This window comes from Acomys minous (genome assembly GCF_964271855.1).
Source record: "Acomys minous genome assembly, chromosome: 3".
Taxonomy (NCBI): domain Eukaryota; kingdom Metazoa; phylum Chordata; class Mammalia; order Rodentia; family Muridae; genus Acomys; species Acomys minous.
In genome coordinates, this window is record NC_140485.1 from 7,490,729 (window position 1) to 7,517,309 (window position 26,581).

Consider the following 26,581-nt stretch of genomic DNA (forward strand, 5'->3'; position numbering starts at 1 on the left):
AGGTCACTGTAAGTTTAATGCCAGCTTAGTCTACATTGTGAATTCCCCTGCCAGCCAAAACTACATAGTGACACTTCTTTTCTTTTTCAAGGCAGATTTATTACCTTACAGTTAGTTTATAGGGTAAAAGTTCATAACGGATCCAATTATGCTAAGATCAAACTGTAAAGCAGTACTTCACTCCTTTCTGGAAACTGTAGAGGGGGAACATGTTCATACTCCATAGCTCATAGCTGGCTTCAAGCTCAACAGTGTTCCATCTTTCTGAACAGTCACTTGTAATCACATCTCCTAATGAATCTCTCCTCCTGTCACTTTCTAGTCTTAAAAATCCCTAAAATGGATTCTAATGGCTTCATCTAAAAATCCCAGGGAAATACTATTATCTTAAGTCAGCTGATTGCAGATGAAATGGAAGCTTTGCTTTCTCTTTTCAATATAGCCTAGCATATAGATGGCTCTGAGGTTAAGGGCATAGAGTCCATTGGGGTTTTTTCTTGTTATTTGTTTGTTTGTTTTGCTTTTTTTAGAGTAGGGGTTCTTTTTATATCTAATATACCTAGAAATTCAGGAGTAGAGATTGTTGTTGAAAAGAAGATCTCAAGAGTAATGCTAAGAAGAAGTCTAGTAGAATTTAACCACCCTCTTTGCCATGCAGTGCATCACAGTCATTTTTGAGATTTTGGTTGGTGAATTCATTATTTTAGGGGAAAAACCTTCTTTTTAAAAATTTCTGATCGTTCTTCCTTCCTTCCTTCCATCCTTCCTTTCATCCTTCTTCTCCTCCTTCTTCCTTTTTAACATTTCTTATGTTTATTTATAAAATATTTTCCCACTATTTTTGTAATAAAAAGATAATATAACAAAGACAAGTGATTAACTACAAACTATTTGTAGCATATATTTAAAGGAGTTAAGGACCTTAATATAAAAAGATATTTCATAAATCAATAAGCAAAAGATGCAATGTCAATAAAAAATGTGCAAAGGACATAATTCATGTTTTTATACAAGAAAACTGGAGAACTAGTACTAGAGAGATAGCTCAGTAGGCAAAAGAGTACTGGTCCCCAGGTCTGTAGTTGATCCTTGCAACCTATATGACAATAGAAGGAAAGTGCGTGCATGTGCACGCGCGCGTGCGTGCGCACACACACACACACACACACACACACACACACACACACATTGCAGTTTCCCATTATCCTGTGTAACTTAGAAAAATGATAACATTAAAACATGAGACTATGTTCCACTGAGAAGAGCGGGAGGAATGAGAGCTCTCACCCACTGCTCACACATATGTCAAGAAGGTCATGTAGCAGTGTGCACGGCTGGTCACAGTTTTGTCTGTAGAAACGGGGATCCCTGCCGTTGTGTAGTGCGCTGCACTTATCCACAGTGATGCAAAAACAGTGAGCAATTTGAGAACTCCCAGCAACAGTGTCTTGGTTTTGAATACATTTTGAGAAAGCAATTTCACTTTCTTTAAAGGTATTGAAAATTAGAGAGAATGTGAATATTTACCCATAAAGATGGGTTCCTTAAGTTGCAAATACAGAATAATTTGCAAAAACAGTCCCAAGTCTGGTGACAACTTTGAGTAAAAACGGTGTAACTGAAAAAGATATGATGACAAGAAAAAATGCTTGCTATTTGTGCTGAAAGACAGGAAGGGGGTAATAAGTCCGAATTTCTGGTTTTATACATTTTCCACTTCTGAAGACCAGAAAGATATATAACAAAATATGAATGATGTCTTGATTATAGGTTAGGAAATACTGTTTATTTTCTTCTTTTTGCTTCTAGTGTGCATTTTTAGTAAAAAAAAAAAAGTTGGATTTTTATGTGAAGAAGGTGTATTTTCTTATAATAATGATCATAAAAGTTAAACTATGTATTTTACATTTTCATCACTATGGAACCAAATATATAAATGTATATATTTAAATTTAAAATTTTTTTTCAAGACAGAGTTTCTCTTATAGTTCTGGCTATCCTGGATTCACTTTGTAGACCAGGCTGGCCTCAAATGTATACAGGTCTACCTGCCTCTGCCTCCCAAGTGCTGGGATTAAAAGTGTGTGCCACCACTGCCCAGCTTATTTTAAAATTTTTTATGCTCAGTCTAGATACCTATCTGAGCAACTATTTACATTGCTTTCCCTGTATTGGCCTTGCTTGTATTCGTGCTTGTAGCTGATAAGGCTGAAAGCCAGAAAGTTAAGCCACAGATCTGAGATTGTACCAGCATTAGAAGCCACTTCTTCTGGTGACAAGGACAACAGCTTTTCCCCTTATGCCAGAGACACTTGACTCTCAGAAAATTTTCACTAAACGTTGATTATGTTTCTTTGAAACTCACCACCTTGAAATCAGTACTGCTTCCAAGTCTCTATGCTCCAAATGTTAGACTGGCAAGGCAAGAGAAAGAAAAGCTTGTGGGCTGGAGAGACAGCTCAGCGGTTAAGAGCACTGATTGCTCTTCCAGAGGTCATGAGTTCAATTCCCAGCAACCACATGGTGGCTCACAACTGTCTATAATGTGATCTGATGCCCTTTTCAGCACTGTATGCATAACAAAAAATAAATATTTATTTTTTAAAAAAAGCTTACCAGCTCCTAGGAGCTGAGTTTCCTTGTTGTTCTTGGAAAACTGATCAGAAGGAAAGAGGATACACAAGGACCCAGTGTGCCTGGAAGAATGGCACTCTTCTCGGAATGTTAACACATTATCTCAAAAAGACACAACATAAGTTTGGGGGCTGAAAAGAACCTTCAGTATTGTTGTGGGGAGAAGCATTGCACACTAAGAAGGCTTGAGATGAGAGTCACCTACTCAAGTGACTTTGGTTCCCTGTCCTCAGGTTGTACAGGCTCTGTCTGCTGCCATTGCTATGAAGACAGATGTTGTATCCATGACGTTAGACTGAAGGCTAGTTTTCAAGTCAGGGACAGAATTAAACCTATTGTTGTTTGTTGCTGTTTGTTTGTTTTTTCAGTGTGAATCTTATGCAATCAGGCTTGCCTCAGTGTCATGATACTCCTGCCTCATCGTCCTGAAGCCTGAGGATTTAGGGTTGTGCTCTCACACCGGCTTAATCCCTTTTGTACATAGGTATTTCACTCTTTAGGACGGTTACGTTCTGATATCCTCATCACAGGTATAGAAGAGTTTCTAGTCAAGATGCATTTAACAAACCTAACCTATTAGACATCCTAGCTTGGCCACATAGTGCACAGTGCAATGTCAGTCATGTCCACTCAACATGGCAGAGCAGATCATCTGTTGAGACTTGCTGCCCTTGCCCAGCATGATAAGAGGTAGATGGCGTTAGAATTAAAGTTTTGAAATAAAGGTTCTATCAAATGTATCACTTAAAAAAAACAGCACAAAGACAAAATGTTAAATCAAGATAAATGGGGACAGTCTACATAAAAATCTATCATGTTTCTTCTTAACTCAAAGATATCTAGTCCTAACTGCTTATTTTGAGAAGAGTGTGAACACACCTCTCAGGGATTCATAAACTGGAAATGATCATGCTGCATGGCTTCACTGCTTCTCCAATCCCTTGGCCCCTTTCCCTCTCTGTTGCTTGAGCAGCTCCAGGCGTTTCTTCTTTGCTCCACAGGAGCTACACCCTTCAGGAACTTAGCCCTAACAAAGCTAGCACTCGTAGACTTTGCTTTGAACATGCAGCCATGATATTTGATTTCCTGCTACTATCATGTTCCAAGTGTTCCGATCAGCCTTGCATCATCAAGCCTGAGAACTAGGTATTATAGTGAATATAAAGAACTCAATCCAGCAACACAGAGGACTCTGAGCCAGGCGTTAGCAAGCAGAACACCCCAAAATAAAGTCTACACAAAGGCGAATGATAAGAGGACAACCAGAGCAGGCAGAGCTGCTGGGCCTCTGGTGGCCTCTGTGTGCTGTTCCAGGGAGCTGTTCTGCACACTGTAGCTTTCAGATTACCTGTGACCTTTGCCCACCAGACAACAGTAGTCTTTCTTCTCCCACATTTATGAGAGACAAAAATATCTCAAGGTTCCTCATAGGACAAACATCGTCCATGGCTGGGGAACACTGAAGTTAACAAATATAGGTTTTCCCCGATTTGGGGGTTGGGGGTGGGTCTCAAGCTCTGAACATCAGGATTCTTTGACAAAGTTATAAACGTTTAAATTCTGTATTGTCACATGAGAAAAACTAGCAAACTTAAGTTCTCCAGTAAGACTTACAGTTGACAAAATTGGACTTCCATTTCTCCACCAGAAACTCTCTTCTTCCTCTTACAGTCAGTGGAAAGTATACACGATAAATTCTACATGCTGTAAAATATGAACCTTTCACATAAAAAAACAAAGAGATTCTAGACTTCATCACGGAAAGATTATTTGCTTCAGGCCAAGTAACAGTGCACTGTAACTATAAATTATTCTCCTTCCAAATAATACATCCGGAAGGAAAAAGTCAAATGTGCTTCACCCCACAGCAAGAACTAAAATTATTAGGGGAATCTTTCCTGAGTTCTCTCCTTTGCAATTTCCTTAAACTTTTGTGATCGATACAGTCACAGGCTAGGTATGTCCCTTCTAACATTTGATTAAGCTCCTCATATCCTGTACTTCTGACTGATGTACTGGTATATTTAGTTTATTTTTTATATATATAGGGGTTTAAAAGTGTAATTAAGTAAAGTGATGATGTTAGAGTGGGCTCCTTTTCTAACGTCACCAGGGGAAATACAGATCACAAGGTGCTCAGAGGGGAGACCATATGCGGACAGGGGTACATGACCAGGAACACGCAGGAGAGACGCCTCAGAACATGCCACTCACTACTGCCAATATCTTGATCTTCAACATACAGACTCCAGAAATGTGATCAACTGCACCCTGTTGGTTAAACCATTCACCTTATGATCTCTCTCTCTCTCTCTCTCTCTCTCTCTCTCTTTCTCTCTTTCATTTCCCCATTGTTCTCATCTGCCATATTGCCTGGGTGATCTAGAGAGAAGTAAACTCTGATGCAACACCAAGTTGACTTATGTAGGAACATTTCTATGAAGTGCATGTACAGATACTGGCAAGAGACGCACGCTGGCCTTCAGAAGCAAGAGGCAACAAGCAACTTAAGCATGAGGCTTCCTTAATGGCCCTGACCCGTCCTGTCAAAAGGCCACAGGCTTTCTTGATTATGCTGTGGAGAAGACTAGCCTAGTACCACTTGGGCAATGACAGATGCTGGTCTCGGCTTGAAATATACTGCTGCCTCCCTGCCTCATGCCACAGTTTATTCAAGTACGGCTCATTTTCTATAACTAAGAAATAGAGTGTCGGGTTATAAAATATAGTAACCAACTTGCCATCCATTTTCAGGCCTGCCATGAGCTGTCTGAAACACCACTCTAGGCGATCACCTTTGGCTTACTTAAAACCCATAATTCCAATGTGGGTGTTTGCTGTTTCCATCATTTTTCCTTATCCCACTGACCCAAAACCAAACACACCCCACAGCTGATGGTCAAGTTCAAACCTAATGGTCTAAAACAAAGTCTCATAAATATCTTACCCATTGCTGAATGTTTCTCCAAAGAGCAAATCCACCAGCCCTCTGAGAACGCTTAGGGGACCCTAAGGAAGACCATGCCCTGTCACTTCTCCACCTTTCCCATCCCATCCCTCCTGTGCTGGCTAGCTTTATGACAATTTGACACAAATTAGAGTCGTTTGAGAGGAGGGGACCTTACTTGAGGAAACGCCTCTAGAAGAATAGGCTGTAAGCAGGCAAAGCCTGTAGGGTACTTTCTTAATTAGTGATCAGTGTGGGAGGGCCCAGACCATTGTGGGCATGGGCACCCCTTGGCTGAGCAAGCCATAATGACCGAGTCAGTAAGTAGTCCTCCCTGACCTAGATTCCCACTCCATGATCTCAGTATCCACTTTTCCCTCCAGGTTCCTGCTCAGTTTGAGATCCTGCCTTAGCTTCCCTCAATGGAAAATGATTCAGGGGACAGAAGCCAAATAAGCCCTTTCCTCCCCAACTTGCTTTTGGCCATGGTGTTCCATCACAGCAACAGTAACTCCAACTAAGACGCTGTCCATCTACTTCCTGAACTTCTGGCTGTGCTAGCAGCTTTCTCTGCACCCTGTGTACCTGAGCAGAATATATTTCTATGCTTCTTATACTTTCATTGTATTTCTTTTCTGTATTTAACTGTATACACAAAAGTTATTTTGGCTTAGGGTCCCTCTCAAGGCAAACAGACTGAGAAGGTGAGATGGTCCAATGAGTAACGGTTCTTGCTACCAAGTCTGATGACCTGAGTTCGGTCTATGCTTGGCCATACATGCCAGAAAGAGAGAATTGATTTCTATAAATTATTCTGTGACCTCTGTGCCCGTGTGTGTGTGTGTGCCCGTGTGTGTGTGTGTGTGTGTGTGTGTGTGTGTGTGTGTGTGTATGTGTGTGTGTATACACACAACAAATAAGTATGTAATTCAAGACAGACCTCAAGAACACCTTAGAATGAAACCATAGCAATAGAAATCACAATAAAAGATTATTATGGTATCTATATTTTCAGAACTGAGAATTAACTGATTAGCCTATGTAAAAAAGTGGTGCCTGGATGGACTCTGTTGCCCGCTTTCTGATCACTTCCCCTTGGCAGGGCTACCTCTCCAGGCCACAGGGGAAAAGGATGCACTTGGTCCTGATGCAACTTGATATGCTGGGGTGGGTGGGTGGGAGACTCCTCTTCTCTGATAGGGAATAGTGGGTAGGGGAACCAGAGAGGGAGGGTGGGACCAACAAGAGAGGAGGCAGGGGGCTATGACCAGGATGTAAAGTGAATAATTTAGAAGAAAGAAAGAAAGAAAGAAAAAGAAATGGTTTCTGGCTAATTAAAAAAAAATCCTACAGTAAATGTAATAATAGCTCTGATCCTATGCTGAAGCCCTGGCCCTGGATGGGGAGAAGATGGTCTGAGGCAGTGGTTCTCACCTTCTCAATGGTGTGACCCTTTAATACAATTCCTCATGCTGTGTGACCCCACTGCTGCTTTGTAACTGTGATTTCGCTACTGTCATGAATGGTAGTATAAATATCTGATATGGGCAAATATTATATGCAATCCCTGGGAAAGGGTAGTTTGACCCAAAGAGAAGGGTTGAGGACCACCGCGCTAAGAAGAAATACTTGCAGCCTCTCCCACTGCCTATTTATTTAACTTTCAAAGTGGGTATGCTTAACAAACGCAGGGGAGTTGGAACTCACAGTTGACTTCCAAAGAAAAGGTGCAAGGGGTGTCCACTATAGATCTAATTAATGGATCAAAGGGCAAAGAACTCTGCCCGGCCCAGAACAGGTGGAGTTCTCATATCCCGCAAAAATTCTTGTTTTGTTGCTCTGATTCATTTTCTTACAAAGTAGGGGATCTTTAGAACCCCATTTTCCTTAGTATAGAATGGAGGGAACACCGACAAACCAGTTCCCAGGTCCGGTTTCTCCAGTAAAGGACTGAACAGCCTGCTTCACAACTAAACGCACACGGTTCCAGACTCTCTTTCATGGCTTTCTATAAAGTATAAGATGGCCCCAGGCACAAAGAGAAGGAAATTACGCTTAAAAACAAAAAAACTCAACCCCAGACCACCTTGGCCAACTATAAACAAATTAATTTTTCTTTGCCAATTTTGGTTTTCTAACTTAATTGGAATGCAGGGAAGTTGACAGAGGGTTTTGGACCTAAGTGTCTAGTAACAACAGAGGCTGTGGATAAAGCTTGTCTCCAATATGGCTTCTCCACTGTAACTTGCACTGGTTTCTTCTGCCATTTGTTTCAGATTTCTAGCTGTGAGCTTTATAAACTTGAGATCGAAGATCCCCAAAGAAAGTAGTTTGTTTCATATATATATGACTTTTGTGAACTACTATTATCATTGTATTGAGAAAGTTATAAATGCTAGTTAGAGATAGGCTGGGAAATATGTATTTCAAGCCAGGAAAGATTATATTTTAATCAAAGACAGTATGGTTATAAATTAAGCATAAATTCAAATTAAGGACAGATAATGTGTACCATTTATATTAGCAGTCACATATTCCATTAGACATAGTCTTTATTTCACAATGTAAACTTAGGACTTACAAATGTCTGATGCCTCAACATTGTATAATTATGCTAGGATTGTTGGAGATTTTGACATTCAGTTTAAAATGCACTTACTATTATAATTATGAAATGGAAATAATTTCATGAGCATAGTGGGTTTTGAAACATTAATGTGAAAGTGAGATTGATTTTATTATTATTTTCCTTGTGTAAATACTGAGATGCATCTTTTTTGGATTCATATGAAGCAGCAATGTTTCAAATGATAATTTATTTGCAGTTATTAATAACTCTTGGGCCTCTAAGCCTGCCTGCCTTCTTGAAATTTTCAGTGAGATTTCTATGCCTTGTATTTTTATAAATATCTTCAGGCTGATAAGACATTAAAATGACCATGTGGTCATTATTTCTAAACATATTGGAGAGCTCATAAGCTGATACTGACCAGGCATGAGAATATTTACATCACACAGACCGTAAAAGTTATACTTTTTCATAATGGACAATTCGTTTTAAGACCTGTCAAAAGTGCATGTGCCACTGAACTCACTCGGGTTCTAAAGGAAATCAGGAGAATGCACAGAAACAGAAGACAGGAACAGAAATGAAGCTACCAGGTTATGGTGAGAAGCATCTATTAAACTGATTTCATCTTGGCAACTGCTTATTAAATAGCAATTAGTGCCTTGTGCTATAAAGTATTGAGATACTGAAACTTGTAAGTGTAAAGAAAGGAGAAGAAGGTGGTGTTGGTGGCGAGAGTCACAGAAGCCTCTGTCAGAGGGGAGTCCAAAGAATGTGGATTATGTTTTAGTCAAGGAATCCGTTCTAGGCCTCAGTGAATTTTTTATCAGATTGGCCACTTAATTATAACATTAGGGTAAGGACCAAAGAACTGGGTCTGCTTGGAGCACCAGCAGGGAGTTAACACTGTCTGCTTATTTTCATTTTTCTTTTTATGTTTAACCACTACCTACTCCAGTCCTCCTGGAACTGTGGGTGGGGCACGTTCTTTCTTGCCAGGCTGTGAAGCACTGCACGAGAAGACTGAGCATCAGGACCCTTTATTTCCTCCTTCTCACCCACCGTATTCACTACTCATTGCCAGAAAAACCACTTCTAATGGAGAAGGAAACCAAAAAAAAAAAAAAAAAAAAAAAAAAAAAAAGCAAACCACCCAAAAGGCAGCCACGAACGATGTTCACAGAAGCTTGAAATTTCCCACGTGCAATTCTTAGCATGGCTAAGGAAAGCACTCCGGGCACCATGACCATAAAAATAACAAGGCATTAAACAAGCCACGGCCCTAATAGGCTGTAAGAGGGAGGATGGGAAAAAATATTCAAATTACCCTAGTCCAACTAATGGCACATTCAATCCTAAATCCATTACTCAAGGTTCTTTAGTAACCCCTAGGCCTCTGCTACATTCTAAAAAGAAGTGTGAAGTAAGGTGAACGCCAGCCGTTCTCAGATTGCCCAAGAAAGGCCCATGTAATCACTGCAGTTCAAGGAGAGAAAATTGGGTAGAATGAGGATGAAATACAGCAAAGTCTGAATTCTGACTACAAATATAAATGGGTTTCCTACAATTTTCAACAAAGGAGCTTATTTCTGTATGTACACAGCCTGGAAGTCTTACAAGTTGAGGGAAGACTAGATCATGCAGTGTGGGACTAGAGAAATGCCCTCTAGGAACCATTTAGGTCCAAGCCTCAGCTGATGTAGGAACTGAGACCCAAAAGATGTGCTGACATGCCTCAGACAACACAGTGGCCTCATGGGGTGGGGAAGGTGAGGGCCCATAATCCTTAGCGCTTCCTGAGGTTTTGGACACTGGGACACAAGTGTGCAGGCTCATCACAAACATGGGGCTCACAAGGGAGGAGCCCCACGCCTTCCTCCCATCCTTAATTCCAAAGACAACAAAATGGCTGTACTCACCAACAGGAAAGAACTCGCTCATTTTCTTTTTGTAGATTTTGAAGTCAACTTCTAGGAAGACGCAGAAGATGATTCGATCCACCTAGAGGCAATCAGCAAACACATGAAGTTGAAGGAGAATTGGTGAATGCTTACGCAAAGCACAGCTTTAGAACAAGTAAAGACAAGTGTGAAAGATTTGTGCAGATTTTTGTTGATGAAGTATTAACTGCACTACAGGAGCGGGTACTATTCAAGGCTGTGTCTGTGTGTGTGTGTGTGTGTGTGTGTGTGTGTGTGTGTGTGTGTGTGTGTGCGCGCGCGCGCGCGTGCACACACACGTGCGTGCACTTGAGAGTGTGTGTGTGTGAGTGTGTACTGGAGTGTGCATACTCTGTTTATCATGAAGCCATGGGCTCTTCAGTGGAAAGATGCTACATAAATAAGTGATAATAAGTGACAATAAGCCATGTTACAGCAAGCTGTAAATAATGCTGAGATTTTGCCAGGATACCTTGACTTTATGTTCTTTAAAACCAGTCACAGGAGAGGCAGATAAACAAGTGACAGCAAAGCATGCCAGGAAACAAAGAGCGCTTTGCCCTAATCTTGTTAGACAAACACAGTCATCAAACCTGTAAGCTTCGAATGTGGCCTAAAAAGCTTCTATGAGTTTAATTTGCACGTAGACACTTGTTTTTAGCCTAACATACTCAAAAAAAAAAAAGCAGTATAAATAAAATGCTAGTTGACACTAACACAAGGTCAGTGAACACATGGTGTGGTAGGTGTCGTTGGGTAGGTGTCACTGTAGAAGTAAAAGGCGTGCATAGTCTTTTTTTTATTTTGTTTGAGAAAGCGGCAGAACATATGGAGTTTCTTTGAAATATTCAAGCATAATGTGCCAAAAACAGAGGAGAAATGAGCTACATATAGTAGCTCACCTCCGTCGCATAGTAACTCAGGGGCTCAATTTTGTGTCTGGAACATAAGCATTTCTTGAACCCTGAGAAATAAAGTTTAGAAACACTCTGTCAAGGTACAACTGACAGTTGAACAAAATGTCAAATCCTTTCTTGTGGGACTTGGGGATAGATGCAGCTAGGGTGAGTACGCAGTGGACGAGGAAGAACCCGGATGACTGACTGGCGCCCCTAACGCCTGTACCTCACCACCGTGTGGAAAGCGGATCCTGCAATGCTGTATGGCGGTGTTCAGGAGCAGAGAAGCTCTAGTGGGAGAGATGGCAGCTGGGTCACCTGGAAATATGCAGTCCTGTGAGGTAAGCCTAACCTAGAGGTTTACCTCAGAGGTCTGTCGCCTCATGGAGGCTTGGCGGCTTCCAGGCCAGTCCCTGGAATTCCGTCCCATATGGTACAAGCTACCCTTCAATTGCCTCAGCAACCCATCACAAAACAAACAAACACACCTGGCCTTAAAGAGAGTTTTGGGTGACTATTCAGGTAGAAAACGGTCTCTGTCGTCTTCTCATTTGGAAAGCTGCTAACCTGCACTTCCAACACACTCAGGTAATCAAGTTTATTCTTTCTCAAGTCTCTGATGGAGTTGAAGACCAGGTAGCTTAGTTTTCCAATGAAGCTTAGTTGTTTAGGGGCTAAGATGTTTTTAGGTCTAGACAGGTGTTCTAAGTTGACAATGACAATATGTGATGGAGATTGATTTACATTCAGAAACTTAGATGCACCAAGACAGAAAAGATGTCTTCTTCAAGGCTGTCAAATACAAATAGCCAAAGCACTGAGAATGCAACGTCTATATAATTCCTGATTGTGTCATGGTTCTTCTTGCTATAGGTAGTTTATTGTATATATGTGTAATAATATAAATGTGTGTGTAAAAATGTTTAATAAAAACTACAAAGACAGGCTTCAACTGAGCAGATTTCTTTTTTCCTATTTTTACTTTTGAGTCGGGTGTCTAGTCTTATCTCTAAATCATTAATACCTCCCATACACACAAAAAGTACAGATTCCGTATAAAATCACTTTCCAGAACTATAATTTTAGTTGAAAAAGAGAGAGATAAGTCTGTGTGTGCCCACACTCCTTATGACATGTTTATAACCAGTGGCTAAAGCCAAAAACCATAATGTTGAATGACAGAAATGTGTTGCTGAAGGGCAGATTCTATAAAAACATTTCTACATTTTTTAAAACATAAAGATACAATGATGTACGGATCCATCTACTAGTACTGTGAAAATAATCAATTGCAAGGACACTGAGTTAAGTGGCCCTGAGTTCCTTTGTAAGCAACACAAAGATAAGTAGAAAAAAAAGAAACTTGAACACAACTAACCAGAAGCTGTCATCTGCCACCAAACATGGTTCCTCAGTGGAATGAATCAATAAGGTTCCTGCTCAGCTATGGATCAAACATGTTTTTGCCTTCCATCCCTGTCCACCGTATCAAAGCCTCCTCGTGAACTTTGAATGGTGGCCAGCAATGCAGGCAGCCTGCCCAACCTGTAAAATGCTGGCATTCAGCATACCTCAATTCCCAGAGTGTTGTTTTCTCTCTCATTTGCACTAACATACGGAAACAGAGGGAAAAAATGCACATGGCTTTAAAATGGTGGTCATTTCTGAAAAGGGAAGAGATCGTTAATCTCTTCACTTCATTCACAAATGCTCATTTGGATCATTAATACTTTATTTGTTAGAAAGTAAAGAGATTTCAAATAACATAACACAAAGATGGTAGCTATTACCTGTGGGGGTAAGCATACAGACAAATAATGTATCTGTTTTTTTCACGTATAAAACACTTCACAATTAAAGGTCCTAAAGTTGATATGATTCTACTGTGTTCCCTAAGTCAGAGTCAGCTCTCTGGCTGTGACGAAGCACTTGGGGTTTGCCCAGCCCATAATTACTCTTCCATTTCTATGAGTGTTGGTTGTTTTTCCTTTATGTGTCACATGGTCATGTGGCTTCTAAATGACCTAGCTGTGGTAAGAGCTCAAAACCAAGAACTTGAATTTGCTGAAAACTTAATGTGATAGAGCCAAACAATCTTGTGTCCTGTCGTGTTCCTCTATACTTACAAACAGCAAATCAAGTGACGTGTTTATCATTTGTGTCCTTTTTGTGAATGAGTATGTGTGTTCTCAGGTTGGGGGCTTTTTTTTTTTTTTTTAGTAGCAATGCTGTTTTCTATTATTAGCTTCAATCTGTAACCAGATTGTTCAAGTATTGCAAGAGATCATAAGCTACTTCCGGCACATTAGGCTTAGTGACCATGGGAATACAATGGGTCCAAAATCCACCAGCCCAATTAATTTTCCCCAGAAAAAAAAAAGCATGTTGAAGATGGAGCACTTAATTCCATACTCATAGGCCTAACACTGAAAACAGCTGGCCAGTGAATTTTGTCTAAGCATTACCTTCATTTGCCAGGTACTGATCACGCATTTGTATGCCCTTGTGCATATATATTTCTCTGGGGTGCTATTGGATACAGGTCCAGTTAGTTGATAAACTCTGTATTTAATGTCACCCGCCCTTCTGATATTTCTGCATCCTGCAGTTCTCCTTATAGTGTAAGACGATGAGGCTCTTTTCACTGAGGACTGGGAGCTAACTCCTACCTCTTAAGTCTGGGAGGCCTGTGGCCGGGAAGAAACAATGTTGCACAGTTTCTGAGTGAAAGGAGGCAGTGTGGATTGTATGTAGTAGTCTTGGGAGTAGACTTCTCATGCGCAAACAGCAAGAGTGTGCGGAGAACCCACATGTAGCTATTCCGGCCACAGCTCCAGCTGGAAGCGCGTGGCCTTTCTGTGGTTTCAGCTCCAGGCATTTGAGCCACCCCAGCTGTGTCCATGGAGCAGGGAAGAGCCACTCCTGCTAGACACTCATTGCAAATTCACAAGAAATGGCATAGAAATGTGTAACTGCAGACTTGACATCTTCCCAGATTCTCCTGGCATCACTTTTTTTTTTTTTTTGAGTCTTGCTTTTACAGCTCTTTGGTACTTTACATCTGTCAAGAAGGTGAGAAGAAGGACACAGGAAGCTTAATTACTGCATGCCATAAGGACTGGACACCTCATATGAGAGGGAGGAAAACCCCGCATGGTCCATTCTAACCCTAGGTAAATTTTAAGAGAACCTTCCACAGCCCAACACACATCACTTTATTTTCTTAAAGCCACTGGAGAATTTCACAGAATAAAGGCTCAAAAGAGACCATTCACTTATTCATCTGTTATTAAGTAAGTTGCTTCCAGTTTGCAGGGCACAGCCCACACACCACTCCCTGTCTATAAAACAAGAGTTCAGAAATCAAGTGGCCTTTTTGTAATACCAGAAATTTACTTAGTATAAAACCACAGGGCTCATCACTTCAAATCCAGATTTTTTTCCGTTGGTATCCACTCAAAGGAGGCCCATGGCATTGAGCTTCTAGGCCTATCCCTAGATATGGGATGGTAGATGGGCCATTATCTCTGTGGGCCACCATTCTCAATCTGTATTATAAAAGGACTTAAGGATGTCATCTTCAGTGTCTTGACCATAGCTTGTACAGTCTCTCCTTGCAGCTGTTTTGTACTGTGTGAATTCATGAAACTAGACCTGCCCTTCCTAGACTGGTTCAGGGCTAGGGCTGGCTATGGGGACATTTCTTTGGGATTTGCAGAGCAGAAACACAGCCACAGCTTGCACTGGGAAGGTGTGGCTAGAGCTCCAGGCAGCCTGTGTGTGTTCCTGAGGATCGCTTTGTGAGGCAGCAACTGGGGGCTTCTACAGCTTCTGTTGGTCTCTGTCTCAGGTTCTCTGAATCCTCAGCTTGGCACACATGCATCCTGGGTCCTTTTGCAGGGTGTTGTGGTTTGGGCATCAAAGAAATGAGGCAGGTCTACATGCCACTTTGTCATCATGGCTTCTACAGTATCTTTATTCTCTTCCATTTTATATCCAGCATTTATTAGGAACGGCTTCTAGACCTCACACCCTCCTGACATATTCTAAGTATTCTTCCAAAGTCTAGCCAGTGAGCCTCAGTCAGAGTCTCTCCTCTGAGCTGGAAGCACCCACTGTGGATGTACCCCATTTTGCCATCATTGCACACTGAACTGTTAGTTTTTTTTTAAAGAGAAATATGTACTCTCTCTATAACTCATGGAATTATGCTTCTCTGCTAAAACTGCTACTGATACAGTCTTTATGTCAGTTCAGTGAGTATTATATCACCCAGAGAAATGCAGTGAAGCACAAAAAATAGCAATGTTCATTTTCAGAGATGTGTAACCTGTCAAGAAGATTTAACTCCTAATTATTTCCTTCAAATGAATCTCTGTGAGTCCTAGCCCAGTAGGTCTTCTCAGGGAACTTGCTAAAGTGTGTATCTACTCCTCCATAAGTAATTTCACATGTTTAAAAGGACTTACTTTGTATTAACAGTTGATCAGTAAATTCTATTTGATCCATGATCAAAAGCACAAAAGGCAACACTCACCTGTTCTGGAATTTACCACTTGACCCAGTCTTCATGATACTGTAAATAAGCATCTTATAGAGGACCAGGTGACACTCATCTTTGTCTCACTAGTTTATGGCATAGGTCCTCATTTAGCTTCAGACATATTTGCAAAGTTCACAACTTGGCAAACACACTTGACCAAGATGTGCATATGTACTGAGTACTTTTTCAAATTGTTCCAACATAAGATGGTAAACAGGTAGACTGCCTGTTCCATTGGACAGAGGCCTTTATGCAGTGGAGGGGGGAACTGCCGCATTCTCTTGTGATATTGAGCCCCATGGCTCTGCAGTTCAGTGCTGGAGTTTAAACACAGGGTACTGATTGGATTCACAACAGCAATGGTGATATCCTACACACTAGTAGGGATTAAAACCTGATGGCTCTTTAAAATGAAACTACAATATCAAATATTGGTGAGTATTTAGGTTAATAAGAACTTTCACAATCAAGTTTAGGAATAAAAGTGAGTATAACCTTTTTCAAAAGCTTTTGGCAATAAAACATACTAAAGTAGGTAAATATATGCATATGCCTATCCTAGTTACACACACAGCTGGTATGTTCACAGAATCAGCACACCAAGATGTTCACATCACTATTTTAAAATCACCAATTTGGGAGTTGCTTAAGTGGCCATAAATACAGAAACATACCAGTATGTAGTCATATGATGGAATATTACAAACCAATGAAAATGAAAACACAGTTTACAGGGACATATAAAACACAGGTAAATGGTACAATGTTGCATAAATGCCCATCAAGAGCTTGGAATATACCAGATTATTCCATTTCTATGATGTTCAAAAGTGTTTAGAAGTAGATTAAATCAGCTGTGTCGTTAGAAGTTATTACAGCAATTATTCCAGGCTGCGTGCCACTGGAAGGCATGCTAGAAAATGTCTAGCATCCATTTTCTGTTTTAATTTGGATGCTGGTTCCCTGGACATGTTGTTCAGTTTGTAAAAATTTACTGAGTTGCGCACTGAGGAACTGTGTGTAAGCTATACTTCAATAAGAGTGTTTTTAAAGGTTGAAAGTCTATGCTGCAGTTGTCTTGGTCAACAATCAAAAATCTATTTTCATTGACTTAGTGGTCAAAAAAGCCCTTTAAAGGCTGACCTTGGAAAGGCAATCTCTCCATATATTTCCACTGATGCCAACTGCTGCTCACCCGTCAAGGCTTGCAGGAGTAAAGATATATTTCTTTCACCAAGACATCCATTAATCCACAGTGGGGGGTTTCATGCCCCATAAACATGATGACATAAGTCCTATTAATCTTCTTCAGTATCACACCCACTGTTGGTGAAGAGGTTACACAGGGAGGCAGGCTGGGAGTATCTGGAGCTGACCTCCATTTTTCACGCTAGCAGTCATAGGATAGCTGACATAGCCAAGATTAGCCCGTGTTCAGCAAGAATAGGAGAATGAAAGGATTCTGATCAAGGTAAGTGGCTCGCCCGGTGACATTCAGAGAGTTGGTGTGCATGTAGATGCTGGCTTAACTGAAGGTTACCTTGTCTAAGTACCATCAAATATACAGTGGGGGCAAAATTGCTGGCTTCTTACAACCAAACCAACAGCTCGTCCACACAGGCTGCTAACTGGTAGGTTTCCAAATAGTGCTTTCTGCTAATAAGTAATTTAAACTTTACATTTCCCTCACTTTGAGAAAAGACAGGCTTTGAGAAGGTAAAGGATTGGAATGGTTGGCGCTTCCTTGAGGCTGTGAATAAGCCAACGATAAATGAGAGGGTAAGATCACTGTAGGTTGACTAAGAAAGCAACCCAGGAAGTTGAGATGCTTCAAGCTTGGTCCCTCCTCTCACGCTAAGGGAAGCAGTGAGCAATCTTTCCCCCTTCCTGTGTTTTGGTTTCCAGTTGGAGTAGACCAAACCTCCACAAGGGCAACATGGCATTTACTCTTCCACCTGTTCTAAGCGCTAAGGAAGTCCAGGCTCAACCCATCTGAGTCCTCTTGCTAGAGTCTCAAAGCCTGCAGTCGAGGTGTTAGTGCATTGCAGTCCTCCGCTGAGACATGGGATTTGCCCCCAAACCCTCTTTTCAGCAGAAGTCTCTTCTTCACTGTTAAAGATGTTGACCGGAGATGGCCGATAGCTCCCAAAGGTGACCCGTAATTCCTACCTAGGCATTTGGACATGAGTGCTTCCCACCTGGGCTAGCAAGAGTGTCTTCAGGATGCTCCTTAAATGTCCCCTGAATTGTAGAGTCCTTTTTAAGAACCCACCTAGTTAGGAGGGTGGAGATGTTGCTCCATGGATAAAGACTCTTGCTGCACAAACCTAACAGCCTGAGGTTAATAGCTGCAACACGTGTGAAGACGGAAGTGAACTAACTAATCGGGCAAAGCTGCCTTTCTATCTGCACAGGCACAGTGGGATGTGTTGGTGCACACATGTGCATGCTCACAGGCACGTGCGTGCGTGCGTGTATACACACCCATTAAATAAAGTTAACAAAGGACCCCATCTAACTAGGTCAGGCCCCGTAGGACAACCTCTCTTTTAATTAAGTCATTGATTAAACACCTTAGTCATAGCTGCGACAATCACTTTTCCTAATCAAGGGCGTCACTGGTTCCTTGTGTTTGCCACAGGCACCTTCACAGAAGAGACGTCTGAACAGAACAAGCATGCATAGGGATGGGTACCAGCGTCCTAGGGGCCACCTTCAACTTCTGCCTCCCACATAAGCTATCTCCCTGTTACCAGCTGCCCATTATCCAGTTTGGTTTTGCCACTGCCCTGTGTTTTGACCTCGAGGAAGCCACTTAACCTATCAAAGCCTCAGTTTCCTCAACTCTCACATGGAAATAGAGATGTGGTAGGACTTAGGTTCTTAAAGCAATGCCTGTCTCTTCGCTTGGGGTTCTGTGGGCCCAACATCCAGCATAGTGCGATGGTGTTTCTGTTCAAGGCATCACGGGGCAGAACTGAAAGTGTCAGCCTGACTGGGCCCTGGAAATGTTGGAAGTTCATTCTGGCAGATGGTAGATTCATTTTTGTTGTGGTTGTGAGCACCACTGCCCACTTCTATGCTGCTGGGTCACTGGGGCAGCCTCACAAGCTCCCTCACTCTTACTGTACTTTTTTATTTCTATTTTTTTGCCATGTTTTTGGCTCTATCCTCAAGCCAGAAAAGATATATCAAATCTTCCTTGGTTTTGAATCTCTTGACTTTACCTGTGGCTGATGCCCAAACCCAGATTAAAAAGGCACATGTGGCAGGGTGGTGATCAGCTGGGTAAGCACCCAATTTGAGGGTGAAATGACTGGGGCCTTTGTGACTCAGCAGGGGTCTCAACTGGCTTTCTAAACTAGATCACAAGAGAGGTACTTTTCTAGTAAAAGGTACCCCATCTCTAGTTTTGAAGGAATTCATTCTATCTTAAAAGAAGCATTTATAAAAACGGCGGATAAAATATGCAGAGAACACATATGAAATACAAATGGGAGGAGTTTGAGAGGAAACAACAGTAGAGACAAGCCAAGAATCCTGGCAGTTGCTAGGAACAGGGAACTAGAGCAAAGTCATACAGCATCACTGTGTGGCTTCATACATGGGCTCTTTCCTCAGTCCACTAACCCACTCTCCATTCTTGGGAGTGCTTTTCTATTTTAAAATTTATTTTTATGTATGTGTATACATGTGAGTTCCTGCCCAGGTGAAAGTGCATGCCCACAGAGGCCAGAAGAGGGCATCAGATCCTCCAGCCCTGGAATTTCCAGTGGCTGTGAGCCACCAGGTGTGTGCTGGGAACCAAACTCCAGTCCTCTGCAAAACTGTGGGACCATAATGGCCCAGGGCTACCGAGAAAGGGTAGAGAAAACTTCAACCCTGGAAACCTCTAACAGGAGGAAGGCAGGACTTCGCTATCTCTCTGCCTCCCAACCCAGTGCCCGGAAGCAGGCTCCTTCACCATCAGAAGTGAATTACTGGCTCACGCCTTTAATCCCAGCACTCGGGAGGCAGAGGCAGGCGGAGTCAGATTGCTGTGAGTTCGAGGCCAGCCTGGTCTACAAAGCAAGTCCAGGACAGCCAAGGCTACACAGAGAAACCCTGTCTCGAAACCTCAGAGATTCTGGCCATCTCCCCAGGGGCAGACCCCCAACCAAACCAGTTCTCCAAACCCTTACCCAGGGTGCTTGTCGATGACCAAGGCCGTGCACTGGACTCACCTACGCCCATCTCAGTACTCAAGGAGCCTGGCTACCCTGAGGGAAAAGCAGACATGGGACAGCACAAAAGCAAGTGCTTTTTCTTTCTTAATAAGCTGTCTGTATTTCTAGTTTTAATTATGTGTTCTTGTTGGAGGCCCTCTGAACTGAAGAAGTCTCTGGCTGAGCACTCCTAAATGTGATCTTCCTGATGGTTGGGGCTTTTTCAGTTTCTCTAATTTCTGTGGTTAGTCTGAAAGGCATGGCTTTCCCCTTATTTCCCTGTTCCTAGCAGCTACCAGGATTCTCACTTGTCTGTACTATTGTTTTCTCTCAAATTCTAATAAAACTGTCCTTGCACCACCAATACCCCTACACACACACACACACACACACACACACACACACACACACACACACACACACTTATATAGTATGTGCACAAATGTTTCTCTGTGGCTCTGGGAGCCAATGAGCAAGAAATGGTCAGAGGCCAGTTTAGCCGCTGTAATAAAGAATAGAGAGGTTTCTCAGCAGAAGTCCTTGTTCTGGAGTTTTAATGCTCCTTTAAGTTTCACTAATTATCTTCCTTGTGTGTCTTGCTTAAAGGTATAAAACACATTTACACTTACGTCTACCGCAGCAGAAATCTGCATCTCAAGCTCCAAATTGCAGAACTAGGAGAGGTTTCTCAACGCGTTCTCCTAGCAGTTGGGTGAGCTAGAGAGCATTTGTAACCCATAAACATTTAAAGGGCACGTTTTGCATTTTGAAATTGCTTCTGTACGCATGAAAAGGATCCTTTATTGGGGGTGGGGGGCTCGCAAACCCAGTACATCTGTCATTCCTGTGGCAACACAATGCGGACTCTTTATGTTATGTTTTGATAAATTGTTCCTTTTGACTTTTCTTCAACTCTTTAAAAAAAAATGGCTATGTAGCTGAAGAGCCTAAAGTTACTTTGGTTTGGGCTAGAATGTTATTCGTACAAAAGTTAATTTCCAGGTGTGCCTCATATTGATTAAAATGGACCCCCTTTGCAAATGTCACATCTGCCGTGGTCCTCAAAGCGACTCCCAATGCTTGGCATAGAATCCAAGCCTGCATATACATGGGTCCAAGTGAGCTTATTTCCCTGGGCCCTTGTAACCAAAGAAGTGAGGCGTGGCGCGGTAGAGGGGTGCTGGTTAAGATAAAGAGCTTCTGGGCTGCTTATCGCTGCTCTTCCGTGATACCCCCCTAAGCCTTTGTCACACCGCTTGGGGTGTAGATGTACTACCTGGGGCTGAGGGCGCCACGGCCAGCTGCTCTCTGAATTTTTATCAGTTGTATATTTCTGTAATGGTCTCTGTCTGGCGGTTACAGGCAATTAATGGCGGCTGAGAGAACAAGAATTAATCTTCAGGGGTTATCCCTCTGATTTAATAAATTATCTAATCTTATGTGGGCAGTCCTAAACACATGCATATATGAGCAACAAATGCACATGTATATTTGTGTGACATATGTTATGTATTAATTACTTATATATCAGCAATAAAATTGTTAAGGAGGGGCTTACATTTTCACACATGGAGAAGAGCTGAGGTGTGCTGGCTACATCTGTCCTTTCCTTTGGGACCAAGACATATTTTTATATTTTCTCTTCTGCTACAGGTACTCCTGAACGGAATGTCAGAGAGGATTGCACCCTTGCTAACTGTAGCAGGCATTTGCTATTTTGTTGGTTCTGTTTTCTTCCACCTTTCTAACCCCCTAACTCCAGATAGGAGAGAAGAAAAGGATAGAGAGGAAAGGGGACGTTAGACTACTTCCTGCTGACTAGGGTCATTGAGTTCCCTGGGGCAAGTTCCATCTTCAGGATATCTAATTTCTTCTTCTCCGTGTTTCTTCTTTGCGCAAGACCACTTAACAAACTGCAACCAACAGCGTCCAACCAACAGCCATCCACCCCCTATCGGGGAATCTACCATTTATATACCTGCCGAAAAGTTCCCAGAATTCCAAATGTCACACACTCACAGAACCTATCTGCACCTGGGAAAATCATGTCCCCACCAGAGCATGAGGCAAATCATAGTCAGCTGCTGAGAAGTAGTCCCATATCCCCATGCCTGAGATTAAAATGAAAACATATTCTTATAACCTATGTTGTTTTTAAAAGAAACCGAAGTTCCCAAATTCTCACTACACTGACCCTCTTTTCCTCTATTCAACCCCCAGCAGGAGATTGGTCCAGTCTCTTCACTTCAACAGGATGCAAATCTGAAAGAGTTTGCAGTAAACTCAGGATGGTGCGTCCTACCTCTATTCACAACCTAAAACCTTGACTTTTAATTCCCTTTATTTCCAGATCAGTGTTTCCAAATTTGGAAAGAGGGCTTTAAAGAGGTGCTAAAATAAAGTCTTTAATCATAATCCATAATGTCTTTGTAAGAAGAGGTACCAGGATGTACACAGACAGAAATTGATGTGACTACCCCGGGAGAGCAAGGTCACCTGCAAGCCACAGGGGGAAACTCTAGAAGTCAGGACTGCAACGCCAAACTGTTTCTCCCTCACCCTTGAAGTCTAAGGAAATGCATTTTCTATAGTCTAAACTATATATTTGGTGGCATTTCCAGCACACTCCTGGCACACCGGTGCACTCTAGCCATTCAGGAACTGCTTGAGGAATCACCTGACCCCTTCACTGTCCTTATCACAAGGCAGCTTCCCCCAACCTGGCTTCTGAGCGAATAAACTCCCCCTGCTGTAGGTATTGAACAAGATTACCTTCCCTTGAAGCTCCTGACTGTAGATCTCACTCTCAGCGAGCTGCTTGAATAAGCTTGATCCCTGACAACACTTTATAGATTGCGTGCCCTTTCTCAGCATCTAGCCTGCCAAAAGTTAACTCAGTCCTGGAGTGTCTTAACTCCACCAAAGTACCCAGCTCCTCGGTGCGTTTTGCTGTCACTTGCAGGGTACACCAAGTACCCTCAGACTTAAAGACACTGCCAGGAATAGGCCTTTTGACTCAAATTTCTTCTTCCCTATCCAGTCTGTGACATGAAATTACCCTTCCAACGTTAGAACTATTGTTCGTGCAGGCTCATGTCAACCCCCGACCCAGCTGCAACTTCCTATTGTATATTTCACACTCCTGCCTCTTGGAACACACTTTCCTCTTTCTTTTATTTGATTAAGAACATCTGCAGAGGTGGTTCAGATACAAAAGTTAATAATTACTCTTCCTTTGTCACAGTAATTAAAAATTTCAAGGAACAATTGTCATTCATTGCTGATGATGAGTTCGCCAATGAGAATAGAGCTTTATAGAGCCCAGGAATCATGACCTTAAAAAAAAAATGCCATTATTAGGAGAAATAAAAGTCACTCCTCACAAGGAAAAGAGGAGAATGCCATGCCAAGTCGCAGGGTGGCTATGCAGCCTGGGTAAGAGGCTCAAAGGGTGGGGAGGGTTACCACCCAGCTCTGGAAGGCCCCCTGTGTATTATCACGTCTTCCCCTCGCCATTAGCATCTGACATGCTCTGCAGATGCCATTTACAGTTCAAAGAGAAACTCATTAGCATATCTTCGAAAAGAGCATTTTCTGGGGACAAAAGCTGTTTTTTTTTCCCCCCTCAGGCTGGTGTTCCTCCCACTTTTGCAAGAAAGAATCTCTTTGTTCAAAAGGCAAACTTCAAGAGAAGAATCTCTCTCCAGTAATTTTCCATAGCCTCCAGTCTCAGACAACATGGAAAGGCAAACCGAAATGGTTCTATCATCAATTCCCCCTGAGGCTGATGCTAGCAGCAGTGATGGGGTGCTGTGGGTGGGGGTAGGGGGTGAGGCTGTTATGATGTGAGTGTGTACTGCATATAAAAGACAGGAAGGAAGAAAAAGGTCAACTATAGTCAGCATTCATCCCCTGCTGGTCCTCTATTTTCTTTCTCCTTCAACAGGCAGGATTTGTTCCCAGCTTCATTGTTAGTCTTCATTTTTTATCTCTTGTGGTTATTGGTGTGTGGTCTCTCTCTGCATCTTTGGATGCCAGGAAGAAGACCATGCCCCCCATATAGACTGTAAAGAGACACTGCCTTTTGCTTGGTCATCTTTTCATCTGGTAGATTATGGAATCAACAGAAGAAGGCAGGAAAAAGAAAATCAGTGTTGCTTCATGGGACCAACAGGCTCAGAATGGCCTTCATTCTAAGACACAGACTGTTCTCTCAAAGAAAGAGCATTTGGAGCAAAGTGCTGGCCTTGGCTCCCTTTATGTTAGGAGCTGCTTTCACTCTCCTCCCTGCCCCGTGCATGTAGGTCACCTGTTCCAGGCCAGTGTCTGATCTACTCTGTCATTACACTGAGAGGTCTCAGTAAGGCCAGGTTTCACTTTATATTTTGAACTCACAACTTTCAGTGCTTCTATTAAGGCTTTTCAGTGTTTGTTATGAAATATTTTTGACAGCTAAGCCTCCCTCAAGGGAACGGCATGAAGGCAAAGTGCCCATGCAACTCTCTGCTTAACTTGAGGTTTTGTCATGTCGTCTTTTATTTAACATCTGCATGAAATGTCTTTGTAAAGATGAAAACAATGTTTCTCCTCAAATACTCACTGACCCTCAAGGAAGACCTGCCCTGCTTGTGCAATGCCCTGGAGTCCTTGCTGTTCTCCGTGGGGTGTGGCTGGTAGAAGCCCCTCCAGCCAGAAAATTATGATACACTAGTAGAAACTCAGTATGCTTGTTATAATGTTATGTGACAGAAAAATAGCAGGTAGATAGGTTCATTTTTCTTTCCTTTTCTAACCTCTTTCTCCCCCTTCCTTTTCTTCTTCCCTTCCATCCTCCTCCTTCTTGTTTTAGATAAGGTTTTACTATCGGATCCCAGAGCAGACTCAAACAAACAACTCTCAGCCTCTGCCTCCTGAGTGCTTGGAGTACAAGTGTGTACTACCTTGGTGCCAGGATGGAAACAGAGATAGATGTTAGCAGGATTCAGTTCAAATGCTTTAAGTTTAACTTAAAGCAGCATTCTACAGTTCTAAGGTATGATTCAGACTTTCAAACTTTACATTTTAGACCATGTATATTGGCCTATAAGTGGCCTGGCCCTAGGTTGCTTAGCAACCTCTGACATCATCAGCTGTTGCCACTAGGTGTGCCAAAGGCCCAGGATAAAAGGAAAAACCCTCCAAGCCTCTCTCTCTCTCTCTCTCTCTCTCTCTCTCTCTCTCTCTCTCTTTCTCTCTTTCTCTCTCTCTTTCCCTCTCTCTCTCTCTCTCTTTCTCTCTTTCTCTCTCTCTCTCTCTCTCTCTCTCTCTTTCTCTCTCTCTCTCTCTCTCTCTCTCTCTCTCTCTCTCTCACACACACACACACACACACACACACACACACACACACTTTGTCTGTCTCTTTCTCTGTCCCCTTGGGGTGCCCCTTACATGATTCTTCTCTCCCCACCCTTCAATAATAAGTCTCTCCATATTCATATCCATTGAATGATATCTCATTTTTAATATTTAACAATGTACATTCTAAGTGTAAGCCAAGGATATGGTAAAGAAACCACAGAGATGGCCTTTGCATGGTTAGGGGTTTTTATTGTAGAAAACTGACAGAGAAAGAACAGCTGGAGGAATCTGGGGGCGTCTGTCATAGCTAGGGAGAGGAGCAGTGAGAAAGGGCAGGAAGAGAAGCCTCAGGGCTATGGGAAGAGAGATGACAGCAAAACACTGGCAAAGTCCTGTCATTTATATAAAGCTACGTTACAGCCAGAGGAGCGCAGGTTAGCCAGACGAGGCAGGAAACAAGCATGGGAATCTCTCATCTGTTGGAGGTTTCTTTGAGTTAACAGAGGACTAGTGGCCCTCTCTGGAAGTTGGGGACTATAGAAGCAGACAAGAAAGCAATGACTTTTCCTGAAAACAGAAACCCATTTTATAGGATTTCTGAGGAATGCTATCTGGTCAGAATCCAGCATGAGCTGAGCCTAGATCACCATGGGGTAGGGGACATGTGTGATAATGCTGAGACCAATAATATGTCTCAAAGTCTTCTCAAGAGAAAAAAAGTTAAAGGACTTTGGTGACTTGATAGCTCTATGCTATATGCCTCTGTAGTTTCAAGTGTGTAAGCTCAGTCATGCAGAGACTGGTGAACCTAGTGAGATACCTATTTACACTAATTTTTGCAGTGCGAAATTCATCTTTTCATCTAAACCAACAACCAAAGAAAAAACAAACAAAACTAAAGAAATAAAGGAAGTAAGGAGAAGGAAGATAAATCTATATTATACAAATGTCTACTGTAAGTTAGTCATTTGCATTGGAGACACAGAAACACATAAATAAACAGTAAGTCAGGTACACCTGTAGCCTGTTTTAGAGAGTAATGGAATAGTGACTTTCTGAAAATAGGCAACAGATGGCCTTTCCTTTCCACAGGCTTTGTTCTATAACATCTGCCGCTGAAACCCAACTTCTGTAATGCTGAAAGATACAGGGCCGATTCCTAGTTTCACTTATGTTTCTAATGCTTCTTACAGGTCAAAATCTAAGGCAGTCAAAATGAACACTTGGTTCACAGTGCTAGCAGGAAAATGATGGCTCATTTGCAAGTGTGCTATATTAAGGATGTGCCACCCATCCATCTTCCAGGAGCAGTGCCCAAATCACAAGAACATGGAAGCAGAAAGAGTCTATTGGCACAGTCTAGAGCAACCATTCAACTTCAGCACACTGCTAAACTAACCAAATTATTGCCAAAAGCCATGGCAAACTTTCTACTGTAAGAATGGATTTCTTCCATGGTCTTGACTGAATGATTTATTAGTTACAAATGAACCAATCGTCTATGATA

At 42.1% G+C, this 26,581-nt stretch overlaps 1 protein-coding gene across 4 annotated transcripts in view; it reads right to left on the reverse strand.

Annotated features, from left to right (window-relative positions):
* The window catches only part of MACROD2 (mono-ADP ribosylhydrolase 2), a 1,913,815-nt gene that overhangs the window by 182,473 nt on the left and 1,704,761 nt on the right, over positions 1-26,581 (reverse strand). For all 4 annotated transcript variants that reach the window (XM_084774709.1, XM_084774708.1, XM_084774707.1 and 1 more), the window contains exon 9: positions 10,070-10,151. In XM_084774709.1, coding sequence (XP_084630835.1) covers positions 10,070-10,151 — 82 coding nt within the window. The remainder of the gene's footprint in view (positions 1-10,069; positions 10,152-26,581) is intronic.